The 13,302-nt window shown below is 45.3% G+C and overlaps 1 protein-coding gene across 1 annotated transcript; it reads left to right on the top strand.

The window, feature by feature from the left end:
- The first annotated feature begins 9,756 nt into the window (after positions 1-9,756).
- Positions 9,757-10,929, top strand: LOC103677254 (zinc finger and SCAN domain-containing protein 4-like). Its single transcript, XM_008706518.2, has 2 exons — positions 9,757-10,075; positions 10,165-10,929. Exons 1-2 carry the CDS (start codon positions 9,922-9,924, stop codon positions 10,905-10,907), a joined length of 897 nt encoding a protein of 298 aa, XP_008704740.2. The 5' UTR covers positions 9,757-9,921; the 3' UTR covers positions 10,908-10,929.
- The last annotated feature ends 2,373 nt before the right edge of the window (positions 10,930-13,302 follow it).

Here is a 13,302-nt window from a genome sequence, read left to right on the forward strand (position 1 = left end):
TGCGGAGGGCAGGGGAGGAGGAGGTGTAAGGAGTCCTGACCCCCACTCAAAGATCCACTTTAAACTTTTGACTCCCCCAAAACTTACTACTAATAGCCTACTGTTAGCAGACTTACGGATAACATAAACAGCCAATTAACACGTATATTTTGTATGTTTTAAGTATTATATACGGTATTCTTTTTTTTTTTTTAAAGATTTTATTTATTTGACAGAGATAGAGACAGCCAGCGAGAGAGGGAACACAAGCAGGGGGAGTGGGAGAGGAAGAAGCAGGCCCATAGCAGAAGAGCCTGATGTGGGGCTCGATCCCAGATCGCCAGGATCACGCCCTGAGCCGAAGGCAGACGCTTAACCGCTGTGCCACCCAGGCGCCCCTAAGTATTATATACGGTATTCTTATAACAAAGTAAGCTAGAGCAAAGATGTCATTAAGAAAATCATGAGGAAAAGGAAATATATTTACAGTACTGTATGGTCTTTATAAAAAAAAATTCCACGTATATAGAGCACCTGGGTAGCTCAGTCAGTTAAGTGCCTGCCTTCAGGGATGCCTGGGTCGTTCAGTGGGTTAAGCCGCTGCCTTCGGCTCAGGTCATGATACCAGAGTCTTGGATCCAGCCCCGCCTCTGGCTCTTGCTCAGTGGGGAGTCAGCTTCTCCCTCTGTCTGCAGCTCTCCCTGCTTGTGTTCTCTTTGTCTCTCTTTCTGACAAATAAATAAATAAAATCTTAAAAAAAAAAAAAAGTGTCTGTCTTCCGCTCAGGTCATGATCCCAGGGTCCTCGGATCAAGCCCCAGATTGGGCTCCTTGCTCAGCAGGAAGCCTGCCTCTCCCTTTCTCTGCCTGCAGATCTCCCTGCTTGAGCTCTCTCTCTCTCTCTCTAATAAATAAATAAACCCTTTAAAAAATTCTCCATGTAAACGGGTCCATGCATTTGAATCCATCCATGTCGTTCCAGGTTTAGTTGTGTGGGTGTGCACTTCCCGCCCTCCATTCACTGTGCCAGAGGCACTGCTCCTGGATCCGGATGGGGTCACCGGCACCAGCAGCACTGCTCCTCCAGTTCTGCTGCCTCCAATCCCCCCTCCTTCAGATGTATAGATGTATGAATCTCTCTAGCGTGCTGGTGTGCTGTGGAGAGGAATCTTGAGTTACGGATGTCCTGTTGGTTGGAAATTAAAGGGGAAAGAAAAGGAATGATGAATGCTTCTGTGATGCCAACTCCCCAACTTTTTTTTAGTCTTGTGCTCCCACCTCAACCCCTGCCTCACCCACCATGTGTCTTCCTGCTGGGTCTCTGAACATCTTCCAGTACCTTCTACCTCACACTTGAGGGCTCTGCAGCCTGAGAACATCATGGCCTTTCCCGTCACGGGGTTTCTGCTCCCTCCACAGATGCGCCTTCGTTAGGTCATCCCATTTTTTCTTCCTTCCTTTTGGGACTCCTTTTAACCATACTGTGCTACCTCCATCACCATCTTCTTTCTTTACTGATGAGGGCGTAGGAGGCAAGCTGAGCAACCTCCTCACCCCACTCCTGGGCGGGACATGTGTGAGATTCCTCCGGGGAAACTCCCCACTGTCTTACTGCTTTGCCGGAGTGAAAAACAACCTCAGCTTGACAGTTTCCATCTCCGGGACCCTGAGGGTCTTCTTTAGCATATGAAAGTCCTTTTGGACACCTCCCTTTTTCCTTACCTCCCCCAACTCCCAACTATATAATCAGCCATTCCTCACCAACTCCAGTGTAGCCGCTCTTTCTGCCCACAGATCCTGTTCCCTGTGCTTTAATAAAACCACCTTTTTTGCACCAAAGACATCTCGAGAATTCTTCTTGGCCATCAGCCCCGGGCCTCGCCAACATTCCAAAACTACATCACTTATTACATCATTATTCAGTGCCGATTACAGTTGAGGTGTACGTAAAGTTTTGGCGACGTAAAGATTTTAAACATATGTCTTCCTATGCCAGTTGATATTTTTAGCTACTTTGTGCTTTCTTTTTTTAAACATAGTTCTTTTTAAAAGATTTTATTTATTTGAGAAAGAGACAGCCTGAGCGAACACGAGTGGGGGGAAGGGCAGAGGGAGAGAGGGAAGCGGACTCCTTGCTGAGCAGGGAGCCCGACGCGGGACTCCATCTCAGGACCCTGGGATCACGACCTGAGCCAAAGGAAGACGCTTAACAGCTGAGCCACCCAGGCGTCCCACTATTTTGTGGTTTCTATTTCTTCTTTGTTTCCTTTGATTTTTAGGTGTTCTCAATTTGATTATCTATCTTACTACTAATTTAAAAAAATATTTTCTTCCTCTCTTTTCTATTGTTTTTAGACGTACCTTTTCCACTAACATCCTCTGCATTTTTTTAAAACCTATCTTTTTTTTTTTTTTTTTTTTTAAGATTTTATTCATTTATTGGACAGAGAGAGACACAGCGAGAGAGGGAACACCAGCAGGGGGAGTGGGAGAGGGAGAAGCAGGCTTTGTGCTGAGCAGGGAGCCTGATGCGGGAACGCGATCCCAGGGCTCTGGGATCATGACCTGAGCCAAAGGCAGACGCTTAATGACTGAGCCACCCAGGCGCCCCTAAAACCTATCTTCTTGTTTCTGGTGGCTTTTTTTCTTTCCTTATCTCCTTAATTATTTTTCTACACTTAATTTCTTCATTATTCCTTTCCTCCCTTTGTTTCCTCCCTTTGTTGTTTAATATGGACTTTTTTTTTTTTTTGATTGTGTACTTCCTCCCTCTCTAGTTACTTACCTTGGATGAATGAAATCCTGTCTCCTGTGTGCTTAGAGGAAGGGATACAGTTCGGCCATGTGCTCTGTCAGATCTGGTGAATGTTTGGTGATGAGTGGATCAGGAAGGACAATCCAGCTCCCTCCACACTAGGTGGCCCTGCTGGTCAGTTTTTATCTTTACGTGGCCACAGAGAAGCCCCACTGGGCGGAGTTGTGTCTGTCTAACCCAAGTGGTAGTCCCCCAGGTCTGCAAGATGAGAGGAGATGGGGTGATAGCCCAGGGGCCACTGATGAGTTCGACTTGCTGACATCCTCAAAGTCTCCGGACATCACCATCTACTCCAGCAGTAAACGAGGTCGCCGCTGCCTGCCAGGGGATTTAAGTGAGCAATTAAAGGGATTTTCTCAGCTCCTCCCTTCCCTGCAGCCTTTAACTTGCATCTGGCCAAATCTAAGATGGGCCTTGATTTCCCCCAGGGTTTTCTCACCCCGCTTGGCTAGTTCCTAGAATCTGAGTTTCCTCTAATTTTTAATTTCTCTGTGGTGATTTTGGGACATAGCCAGTTGCCCGTCTGTCAGTTCCCTGAGACTGTCTAGGAATGGCTACTCCATAATTCCCTCTAGTCCAGTCTGATGGTCCCCTCCCTATTGCTGCCGCGCCATTTTGGGGAGGATTTCACCTTCTCTTGCTGGAATATGCATTTCAACTTGACACATACTGAAGAAGACGTACCAAGTGCCAGGTTCCACGTAAACTGCTGTAGGCAACGTACAGATGAAAATCCCTGCCCTCCGTTTGATTAAATTCCATGATGGAGGCAGGGGAGTGATAAAAACCAAGATAAATAGGTAGAATGTTGAGCGTGCCCAATGGTGATAAGGGATAAGGAGAAAAATCAGGCGATGAGTGATTGGGGAATTTCAGGGCGTAGCTTCAAATTTTAGAAAGCGTGTCTGGCAGAGCTCTCACGATGGAGATGTTTGAACAAAGACCTGGCAAGAATGCAGGAGAGCTGGGTGGGGAGGGTGTACTCCATAAAAGGAAGAGCTAATAAAGGTCCGAGATGGGAAAGAAGCTGCCGGATTCCAGATACCAGTGAGGCTCAAGCAGAGTAAAGGGGTGAGAGGAGGAGCCGAGGTGGACGGGACGTGGGGCCGGGTCAACAGGGTCTCCAGGCTACTGTTAGGAATCTGGCTTCTACTCTAAGTCAGAATGTGGTCAGAGGACACTGCCCATCTCCACTCTCTCTTCTGTCTGCAGCTAGTACAGAAGTGGTGAACGATCATTTAGATCATTAGAGCAAGCTGACAGTTTGTTAAATCTAATGACATCAAAGGTCTTCCATTTTGTGTCATGGCTTTCTTGTTAATTTTATATTTCTAGTTAGTCATTTTGTGAAAGTGTGTCTATTGATGTGGTTTTGGAATACAGGTGAGGTTCGGCAGGGTGAGGTCCAGAGCCGACCACCAAGAAAAAATTCTTGAGATGTCTTTGGTGCAAAATGGTGGTTTTATTAAAGCACAGGGACAGAAACCCTGGGCAGAAAGAGCTGCTGCACCAGGGTCTTGAGGAGTGGTGATTACATACTCAGGAGTTGGGGGAAGTAAGGAAGAAGGAGCTTTCAAAAGAACTTTCATATGCTAAAGAGGACCGACCTGCAAGATACCTACAAGATACCGGAGGCCTTGCCATTGTCAAGGTGAGGTGGTTTTCCCCTCTAGCAATTATTAACACTAAGATAGTTGGGAGAACCCTGGGAGAATGTCACATGTCCCACCCAGGAGTGGAGATGGGGGGAGGTTTCAGGGTACGAGCTTGTGCCTTGTGTTCAGCCAGACTTCTGTTCCCTCAGCTTCCATGACAGCTGGGAAGGAATGAGGAAGGTGGAGTTGGTTAGGTCCTTCACCAGAGGCAGCTGGGAAGCTCTGCCCTCAGTGACTGTAGGGTCCTCAGGGAGTTCCACAATGACAAGGGGAATGAGTCAGACTTGGCTAAAACATAGTCCCTCTAGCGGCTCTTTTTGAGAATAGGCTGAAGGCTGCCTGAAGGAGAGGCCCATCAGGAGTTGACCTCAATAATCCAAGCTTGAGAGAGTGGGGACTGGGCTGAAGGTCTTGGCTGTAGAGCGGTGAAAAAGGTTTGAGTCTAGACACAACTTGAAAGTAGAGGGAGGACGGACGATGATTATGTTGCCACACCAGTCCCTTGCAAACATAACCCCTTTGTTCCCCAAATTCTCCCTCATCTTCTATGGGATGGTTTCACTCCCCATGAGTCTGGAAACAGAAGTGCTGGATTTCATAGAATCTTTTCCTGTTGCCTTTCTTCCTGCTCAGTACAGGACAGTCCCCCACCAGCCAGATTTTCAAACCAGGAGCCTCACACCATTGTAACTTCACCTTCACACTGTCCTTACATTAAGTCTCTCAGATGTGATGTACTTTCTCAACATAAAGATAAGCACCGATTTCTCTCTTCCCATTGAAATGATCTTTGTTCCAATCCCTGTGGGCTCTTTGCTGAACTAGGAACCTCTCCTCCGGGGTCCTGGGATATCCTCTGATTCACCAGGCTGGGATTGACACAGGAGGAGAGAACATTAGCCTGGTTCTCCGCCACACTTGCAATCCACAAATCTCAGGAAATTAGGAAGTACTAGCAAGTTTGTGTGAGACTCGCTTACGACAAAACTTGGCCAGAATTTATGTGAGACTAACGCTAATCTTCGTATTCTCCTTCAGTGTGAGTGTTGTCACATTTCACTGCAGAAATATTAGTGCGTTTGATTGTGGCCGATTGCTCCAGCCCCAGCGATGTTATCTCATAATGTATCGGAAAGCTGGAGCTAAGCAAGATGGAGATTCCATCGGGGATTCCATCAACAGGAAGACTTTATCCAATCACGTCTGTTAAATGCATCATTGATTCCACACCCTATAAAACCCCACACCCTATAAGAGGGAGGAGCCTTAACGTGGCCGGAAAGAGCCTGTGCAGAGTGAGTCTTGCAGCAGCTCAGCTTATGGCCGAGGATTACCCAGTTTAAAGTTCAATCTTCCTGAGTAGGTGAGTTTCCAGAAGAAAGAGAGATTTCCAGTTTTGTGCATGTGTATGTGGGTGTAATCATGGGGGGAAAACTCCTAGGTACAAAAATATGGGGCTTATTCAGGTGTTAGGTGTGGCGTCTCTCCCAATTGGATGGGGGCCCCCACACGTACGGTGACAAGATCGGGTGGAAATCCGGTGGCCTGGAAGGTGAAAAGATTCACCTGAAGCAGAACAGAGGTGATAGAAGTTTATTGAATACAGTGCAAGGGACTGGAGGGCAGCTCAGCAGTGGAGAGACCGCTTGCAATGAGGCAATGGGTGGGGGCTGTTTTTTCAAGAAGGAAGGTGAGGCGTTATGGTGACTATGGAATTTTCCAGTTTTTTTGGTAACTGTACCTGGTTGTAAGTAGCTCATTGATGAGTTAGGGCCTCTGGATAATTTGAGGTGGGTCACCTAGGGCCTGTCCATATTCAGCCAGGGGATCGCTGTGGTCAATTTCTACATTTCATTGCTCAAGCCTGTTGCCCAAAAGCGGCCTCTGCTGTATTGGGGATGGTATATTTCGACAGATGCTCTGGCTCAATAAGGATTGATGTGGTGGACTTCGTAAAATCCTGGCCGGATTGAACGAGTTCTCCCCCTCGAAAGCATTTTATATGGCTCTGTTGTCCTGTTAATTTTGTTTCTAGTAAGACTTGTTTTTTTTAAAGATTTTATTTATTCATTTGATAGAGAGCATGCCACCACAAGCAAGGAGCGGGGAGCAGAGGGAGAGGGAGAAGCAAACTCCCCGCTGAGCAGGGAGCCTGAGGCGGGGCTGGATACCAAGACCCTGGGATGCTGACCTGAGCCGAAGGCAGACACTTAACCCACTGAGCCACCCAGGCATCCCTAAGAGATTTTATTTTTAAGTAATCTCTACATCCAACATGGGGCTTGACCTCATGACCCCAAGATCAAGAGTCGCATGCTCTTCAGACTGAGCCAGCCAGGAGCCCCTCTGATGAGAACTTTTAAGATTTGGTCTCTTGGCAACTTCCAAATATGCAATATAATATTATTAACTATGGTCACCATGCTGTGTATTACATCTCCACGAAAGTTCATGACTTTTGATCCCCTTCACCCATTTTGCCACCTTCACCCCCTGCTTCTGGCAGCCACCAATCTCATCTCTATTTACGTGTTTGGGTTTTTGTTTTAAGATTTCACATTTAAGTGAGATCATATGGTATTTATCTTTCTGTCTCTGTCTGATTTATTTCATTTACCCTAATTTTTTTAGGGACCACCATACCGTCTTCCATAGTGGCCACACCAATTTACATTCCCATCCACGGTGTACCTTTTCTCCTAATCTTACCAACTCGATCTTCCTCCTAATGTTACCAGCTCGATCTTCCAAGTGTTGTGCCTGTAGTTGCCCATACAGTGTGGTTTGCAAATAGAAATAAATATTAAGTGATGCAAACTCAACTTCATCTGTACTGGTGCCTGAATAGACATTTTTACAAAGAAGACTTACAGATGGCCAACAGACACTTGGAAAGGTGCTCAACATCACTCATGATCGGGGAAATACCAATCACAACTACAATGAGGTATCACCTGACACCTGTCAGACTGGCTAAAATTCACAACACAGGAAACAACAGGTGTTGACGGGGATGTGGAGAAAGGGGAACCCGCTCACACTGGTGGTGGGAATGCAAACTGGTGCAGCCACTCTGGAAAACAGTATGGAGGTGCCTCAAAAAATTAAAAATAGAGCTACCCTACGGCCCAGCAAATGCACTACTAGGTATTCACCCAAAATACTAAAAAATACTGATTCGAAGGGATACATGCACCCTGATGTTTATAGCAGTATTATAGCCAAGGTATGGGAAAAGCCCAAATGTCAAGGGCAAAACTATTAAGAATTTTTTCTATAGTCATTTTGTAAATGCCTTATCACACAATGGAAGCTCCTTTCTACTCCTAGTTTACTAAATATCTTTCTCGGGATTGAGTACTGACTTTTATTAAGCTTATTTAATGTATCTACTACTAAGATGATAGCATATTCTTGAAATTCAATAATGTGGTAAATTACATTGCTTTTTGAGATTTAACCCAAATTGTATGTAGAAGATAAAATCCACCTATTTGTGATCTGTTATTTTCCTTATATATGACTGAGTTTTGTTTTCAGATATTAAGGATTTTTGCATCTATGCTCATGAGAATTACTGCCTAGTAGTGTTTCTTTAATGTTACTAGTAAGGTTTATTATCAGTAAGGTTGATTAATTGGCCTCATTAACTAAAAGAGAAGTGTCTTTTTAATGTTCTTGTGTAAGACTAACATTATTTCTTTCTTAAATGTCTCATAAAATTCACCAATGGAGTAATAGGGGCCTGAAATTTATAGTTTCTTTTTGTTTTTTAAATTACTCCAGTGATATAATTAAATATGTATCTTTTGTACTTATAGCTTACAGGGTTTTTTTTTTAAGATTTTATTTATTTAGTTGAGAGAGAGAGAGATTGAGGGGGAAGCACAGAGGGTGAGTGAGAGGGAGAAGCAGACTCCCCGCTGAGCAGAGAGCCCCAACGTGGGACTCGATCCCAGGACCCTGAATCATGACCTGAGCCAAAGGCAGACGCTTAACCACCAGAGCCACCCAGGTGCCCGTAGCTTGTAGTTTTTAAGCACCCACCACTATCAACACTATGCAACATTTGACTGTTAACTGACTAGTAAAATAAGATCAGAAAACACATCCAGTATTATTTATAGATGTCCTGATTTTGTTTTGAAACAGATCTTCAGAAACACAGGACTTCACAAACTGAATTCAGGAGGTTGAGTCTCTGATTATTATTACTAAGAATAGATTCATTTCTGTGTGAACTATCCATGGATGACCCTGGGTCAAAAAATAAAGACTTTAAACCCAGCCAAGGACCTGCTCTCCAAAAGGCAGAGGAGATTTCTGAGTTCCAGGATGCTCAGCACAGCTTATTTCAAAATGGCAACAACTCACGTGCAAAGCAGGAACTGCAGAGACTCTGTAAATCATTTTACTCGTGGCTACAGCCAGAAAAACACAGCAAGGATGAAATTATTTTTCAAGTCGTCCTGGAACAGTTTATGATCAACAGGCACTGCAGTGGTCGGTCGACTTTGAAGAAGAAATGGGAATCCAGTGGCAGAAACCTGGAGAAATTCATGGAAGATCTGAGTGATAGTTCTCTGAAGCCACCTGATTTAGTGAGTAGAAGGTTCTTTTATCCCTGGAGAGAGGGGCCAAAAAGAGTAAGGAATAAGTAGTCAGTAGGAGATAGCTGGAAGTAGAGAACGAAGTTATTGTAGACATAGTTATTTGTGAGATCACACTCTTCCTCACCAAGGGGAATCTTTAGCTACCTAAGTGAGCAAAAATAAAAAGTGTTAACAGTCATTCTTTCAGTGGGACATAATATAGGAACCAACATATTAATTTATTTCATTGAGTTTCATTGGAGAGATGGTGGAAGAAGTCACTGAAAAGTTGTCGGTTGGGCAAAACCTCAAGGATGAAGAGAAGTGCCTGGATCTTCCCTCAGAAAACTTCAGTATTCATCTTTTTTTTTTTTAAACAAGATTTTAGGGGCGCCTGGGTAGCGCAGTCCTTAAGCGTCGGCCTTCGGTTCAGGGCGTGATCCCAGCGTTCTGGGATCGAGCCCCACATCAGGCTCCTCTGCTGGGAGCCTGCTTCTTCCTCTCCTACTCCCCCTGCTTGTGTTCCCTCTGTCACTGGCTGTCTCTCTGTCAAATAAATAAATAAAATCTTTTAAAAAAAATAAAACTAAAAAAAAATAAAACAAGATTTTATGTATTTGAGGGGGAGAGACAGCCTGAGCAGGAGGGAGGGGGAGAGGGAGATGGAGAGGGAGAGAGAGAAGCAGACTCCCCTCCGAGCAAGGAGCCTGATGTGGGACTTGATGCCAGGACCCTGGGTTCATGACCTGAGCAAAAGGCAGAAGCTTAACTAGCTGAGCCACCCAGGCCCTGTTCATCTTTTTCCATTAGGAAAGACACATTAATGAAGAATATATTAACAGTGATCATTGTTTGTTTTTTTATAACAGGTCCATGTCCGCATGCAGGGACGGGAAGCCCTCTTTTCTGAGAATATGCCCTTAAAAGAAGTCATTGTCCATCTAACAAAACAGCTGTCAGTAGGATCCCCAACAGGAACAGATATGGAGATGCCCTCCTGGACTCCCCAAGATACTTCCCTGGAAACAGGACAAGGTGAGTGGGGTAAGCCGAGGTACCAGAGGGATGTTGTGTGTGGACTCCTCCTTGGGTACAACTTCACTGAGTCACTCCATCCCCCACAGGAGATAAAGAAAACGGTGACAACATTTATCACGTAAATGACAGTATTACTAGTCAAGGCAATGAAATACCTTCCCTGCTCATTATCCGGGAAGAGGACTGGCCCAGGCCAGAAGAGGACAGTGTTTCTTTGAAGAATCCGCTCAGCTCCAGAAAAGCAGGTCTAGGCATGTCCGGGTCCCAGGAAAGGTCCCTGAAAGGACCCTCGTATCAAGATGTCCTTGTGGAGGGGGGACCAGCGTTTCTCTCTCAGTCAATCCAGGTCACCCCTGAGCCTGTTCCTACCCACCAGAGAGCTGAGGGGAACTCCACACGTGGGGGACACCAAGAAAGATGCTGTGAAGCCCAAAACTCATACCAATGTGAAAAGTGTCCCAAGATCTTTAGGTATTTCTCTCAGCTAAAAGCCCATCAGAGAAGACACAATAACGAGAGGACATTTACTTGTGCTGAGTGTAACAGAGGCTTCTTCCAAGCATCAGACCTGCACGTGCATCAGAAGATTCATGCAGAAGAGAAGCCTTTCACGTGCAGCACGTGTGAAAAATCCTTCAGCCACAAAAGCAACCTTCTGGCACATGAGAGAATCCACACGGGAGAGAAGCCGTATGAATGTTCCCTCTGCCATAGAAGCTACCGGCAGTCATCTACCTACCACCGCCACCTGAGGACTCACCAGAAAAGTGCCTTCAGAGGTGTCTCTTCCACACCAGAAGCTTCCTCGGGTGCAGCCCCACTGGAATGATATGTGAATATGTCTGTAAGTATGTATATTTCTATAGTACTTCCCAATTTAGAACATATAATTTCCTGATTATATTTTCCATTTATTGTCTTCACTAAAATGTAAGTTTAAGGAGGAATTTCGTAGTTTGTTCCCTAGAGTATCTCGGGTGCCTAGAAAAGTGGCTGACAAATTTCAAATAAGCAATGAATATCTGTTGAACAGATGTGTAATGTTGGTGCTTATTACTTAAAATCCAGGAATGTTCAACCCCAGAACACAAATAGTAGCTCGTGGTGGTCAAGTGATGCTTTCCTTCCTGCTCCGCTGTCCTCTGTCCACAATTTTTTTTTTTTAAGATTTTATTTATTTATTTGACAGAGACAGCCAGCGAGAGAGGGAACACAAGCAGGGGGAGTGGCAGAGGAAGAAGCAGGCTCCCAGGGGAGGAGCCTGATGTAGGACTCGATCCCAGGACCCTGGGATCATGCCCTGAGCCGAAGGCAGACGCTTAACGACTGAGCCACGCAGGCGCCCCTCTGTCCACACTTTTAATCTCTCCTAGGCCACATGCATCTAAAAACGTGGAAAGTGAAAGCAGGAACCTGGAAAGGGAACTTGTGAATTTAAATGATATAATCAGGGGCACCTGGATGACTCAGTGGGTTAAGCATCTGCCTTCAGCTCAGGTCATGATATCGGGGTCCTGGGATCGGGCCCCACATCAGGCTCCCTGCTCAGCAGGGGGTCTGCTGCTCCCTCTGCTCCTCCCCCTGGTTGTGTTCTCTCTCTGTCAAATAAATGGATGAAATCTAAAAAAAAAAAAAAAAAAAGTTGTGAGAACCAGAAAAACAGATCACAAGTAATAGGACCGTGTACTTGCTGAAGACACTGGATGTTTTTGGTCTCTGAAACATGTCCTCACGAAATCACCTTTCTGTTTCAGACTGCTTTCCATTCTCCAGGAGAACTTTTTTTAAGGACCACGGTTGTTGTCTATCACTGTGTTCTTTAATCACAACCAGGGTTCAAAGTTAAAGCAATAAAGTGTCCACATTCCGACAGTTGTCACTCAAGTCCATAGCGGGTGCCCATGATCTGAGAACTTATCAAATCTTGTATCATCCCTCATCCCACACATGGAGATAACAATAGTATGACTCCTGCTGATCCTAAAAGTACAGTCTGAAGCTAACTACAGAATTACCATCTAGTAACTAGAAGTAACTCGAAAATCAGATCCCTTCGTTGCCATGTTCTGCACTAACAACTGCAGCACTGATCACACCAACTGAAATTAAAGCCGAATCAGAGATGGGCGTGGGGTTTTCTGGCTGCAGGCTATCTTCAGAAGTCTAGCTCATGACTTAGAAAATGTCTCTCCTCTTTATGTGGAAGCTTCGGTCAATACGGGTCCCAACCCTGACAAGCAGAGTTCCTTTGCAGACGTTACACTTCATTTGTTATTCCAATACAGAGCCCTGTTCTTTGGGGCTCATGTGCTCAGACTGGTGTACAGAGAATCATCCAAAATGTCTTTTTGCAGGAGGCCGGACCTGTGGTGACAGTCACCACAATCAGAGGATGCGTGGTGGGGAATCAGCAGAACCCTAAGACATAATCTAAAATTATCTGATCTCACCTCAAATTATCCAGTCACCTGGTGCAGTAATGACAGTGCCTGCTTGGGCAGTTGAGTATAACTATGAAAAGCCTTCTGTCTCCTGTATCAATTAGCAGACATAATAGTGATTAATAACGTTCTCCCAAGAAGCAGGGGGAAAACATTAGTGAGAGAGACTTTCCTGTGATCTGTGGAGACTGACAGTCTCCCCGGAGGGGGGCAGTAAATAGTGAGATCTGGGTCAGAAGATAGTGCAACCCAAGGAGATAGTATAAGTGAACTGTGTGCTTCCATGATAAGGTTTCTTCCGAATGTATTATTAATATTAACGATTCTTCAGACCTCAGAGAAGCATCCTTATTCATGATGCAGGCAGAGAAATAACATCTTACAAAAGAACCAGAAAACAAGCTGTGGATAGATAGGAAGGAAAAGAAAGACTGGGAGAGTATAGATTTGATTTCAAGAAACGAAAGAGCCTAAAAGCATCCAAAGTTACTAGAGTGGCTACTTTTCAAAGACCTGGAAGTGACCATTGCATTTAGTGACCATAAACTTTTGCTGACCATGGGGACAGCAGTCCTGTAGGACGTGTAGGTGGAAGCCCGCGTGCAGTAGGGGGCAGCCTGCCATGAGACAGGGACAGAGTGCAGATATCTCCTTTTAGCTCTGAAAGGAACAGACATGGGGTGCCTGGGTGGCTCACTTGGTTAAGCGTCTGCCTTCAACTCAGGTCATGATCCCAGGGTCCTGGGATGGAGCCCTACATTGGGCTCCCAGGGAGCTTGCTTC

This window comes from Ursus maritimus, unplaced genomic scaffold, assembly GCF_017311325.1.
Source record: "Ursus maritimus isolate PB19 unplaced genomic scaffold, ASM1731132v1 scaffold_19, whole genome shotgun sequence".
Classification (NCBI taxonomy): Eukaryota; Metazoa; Chordata; class Mammalia; order Carnivora; family Ursidae; genus Ursus; species Ursus maritimus.

Coding starts and splice junctions, on each gene's coding strand:
- LOC103677254 (XM_008706518.2), top strand. CDS start 9,922: ATGCAGGGACGGGAAGCCCTCTTTTCTGAGAATATGCCCTTAAAAGAA. Junction 10,076..10,164: donor TTCCCTGGAAACAGGACAAG/GTGAGTGGGGTA, acceptor CATCCCCCACAG/GAGATAAAGAAAACGGTGAC.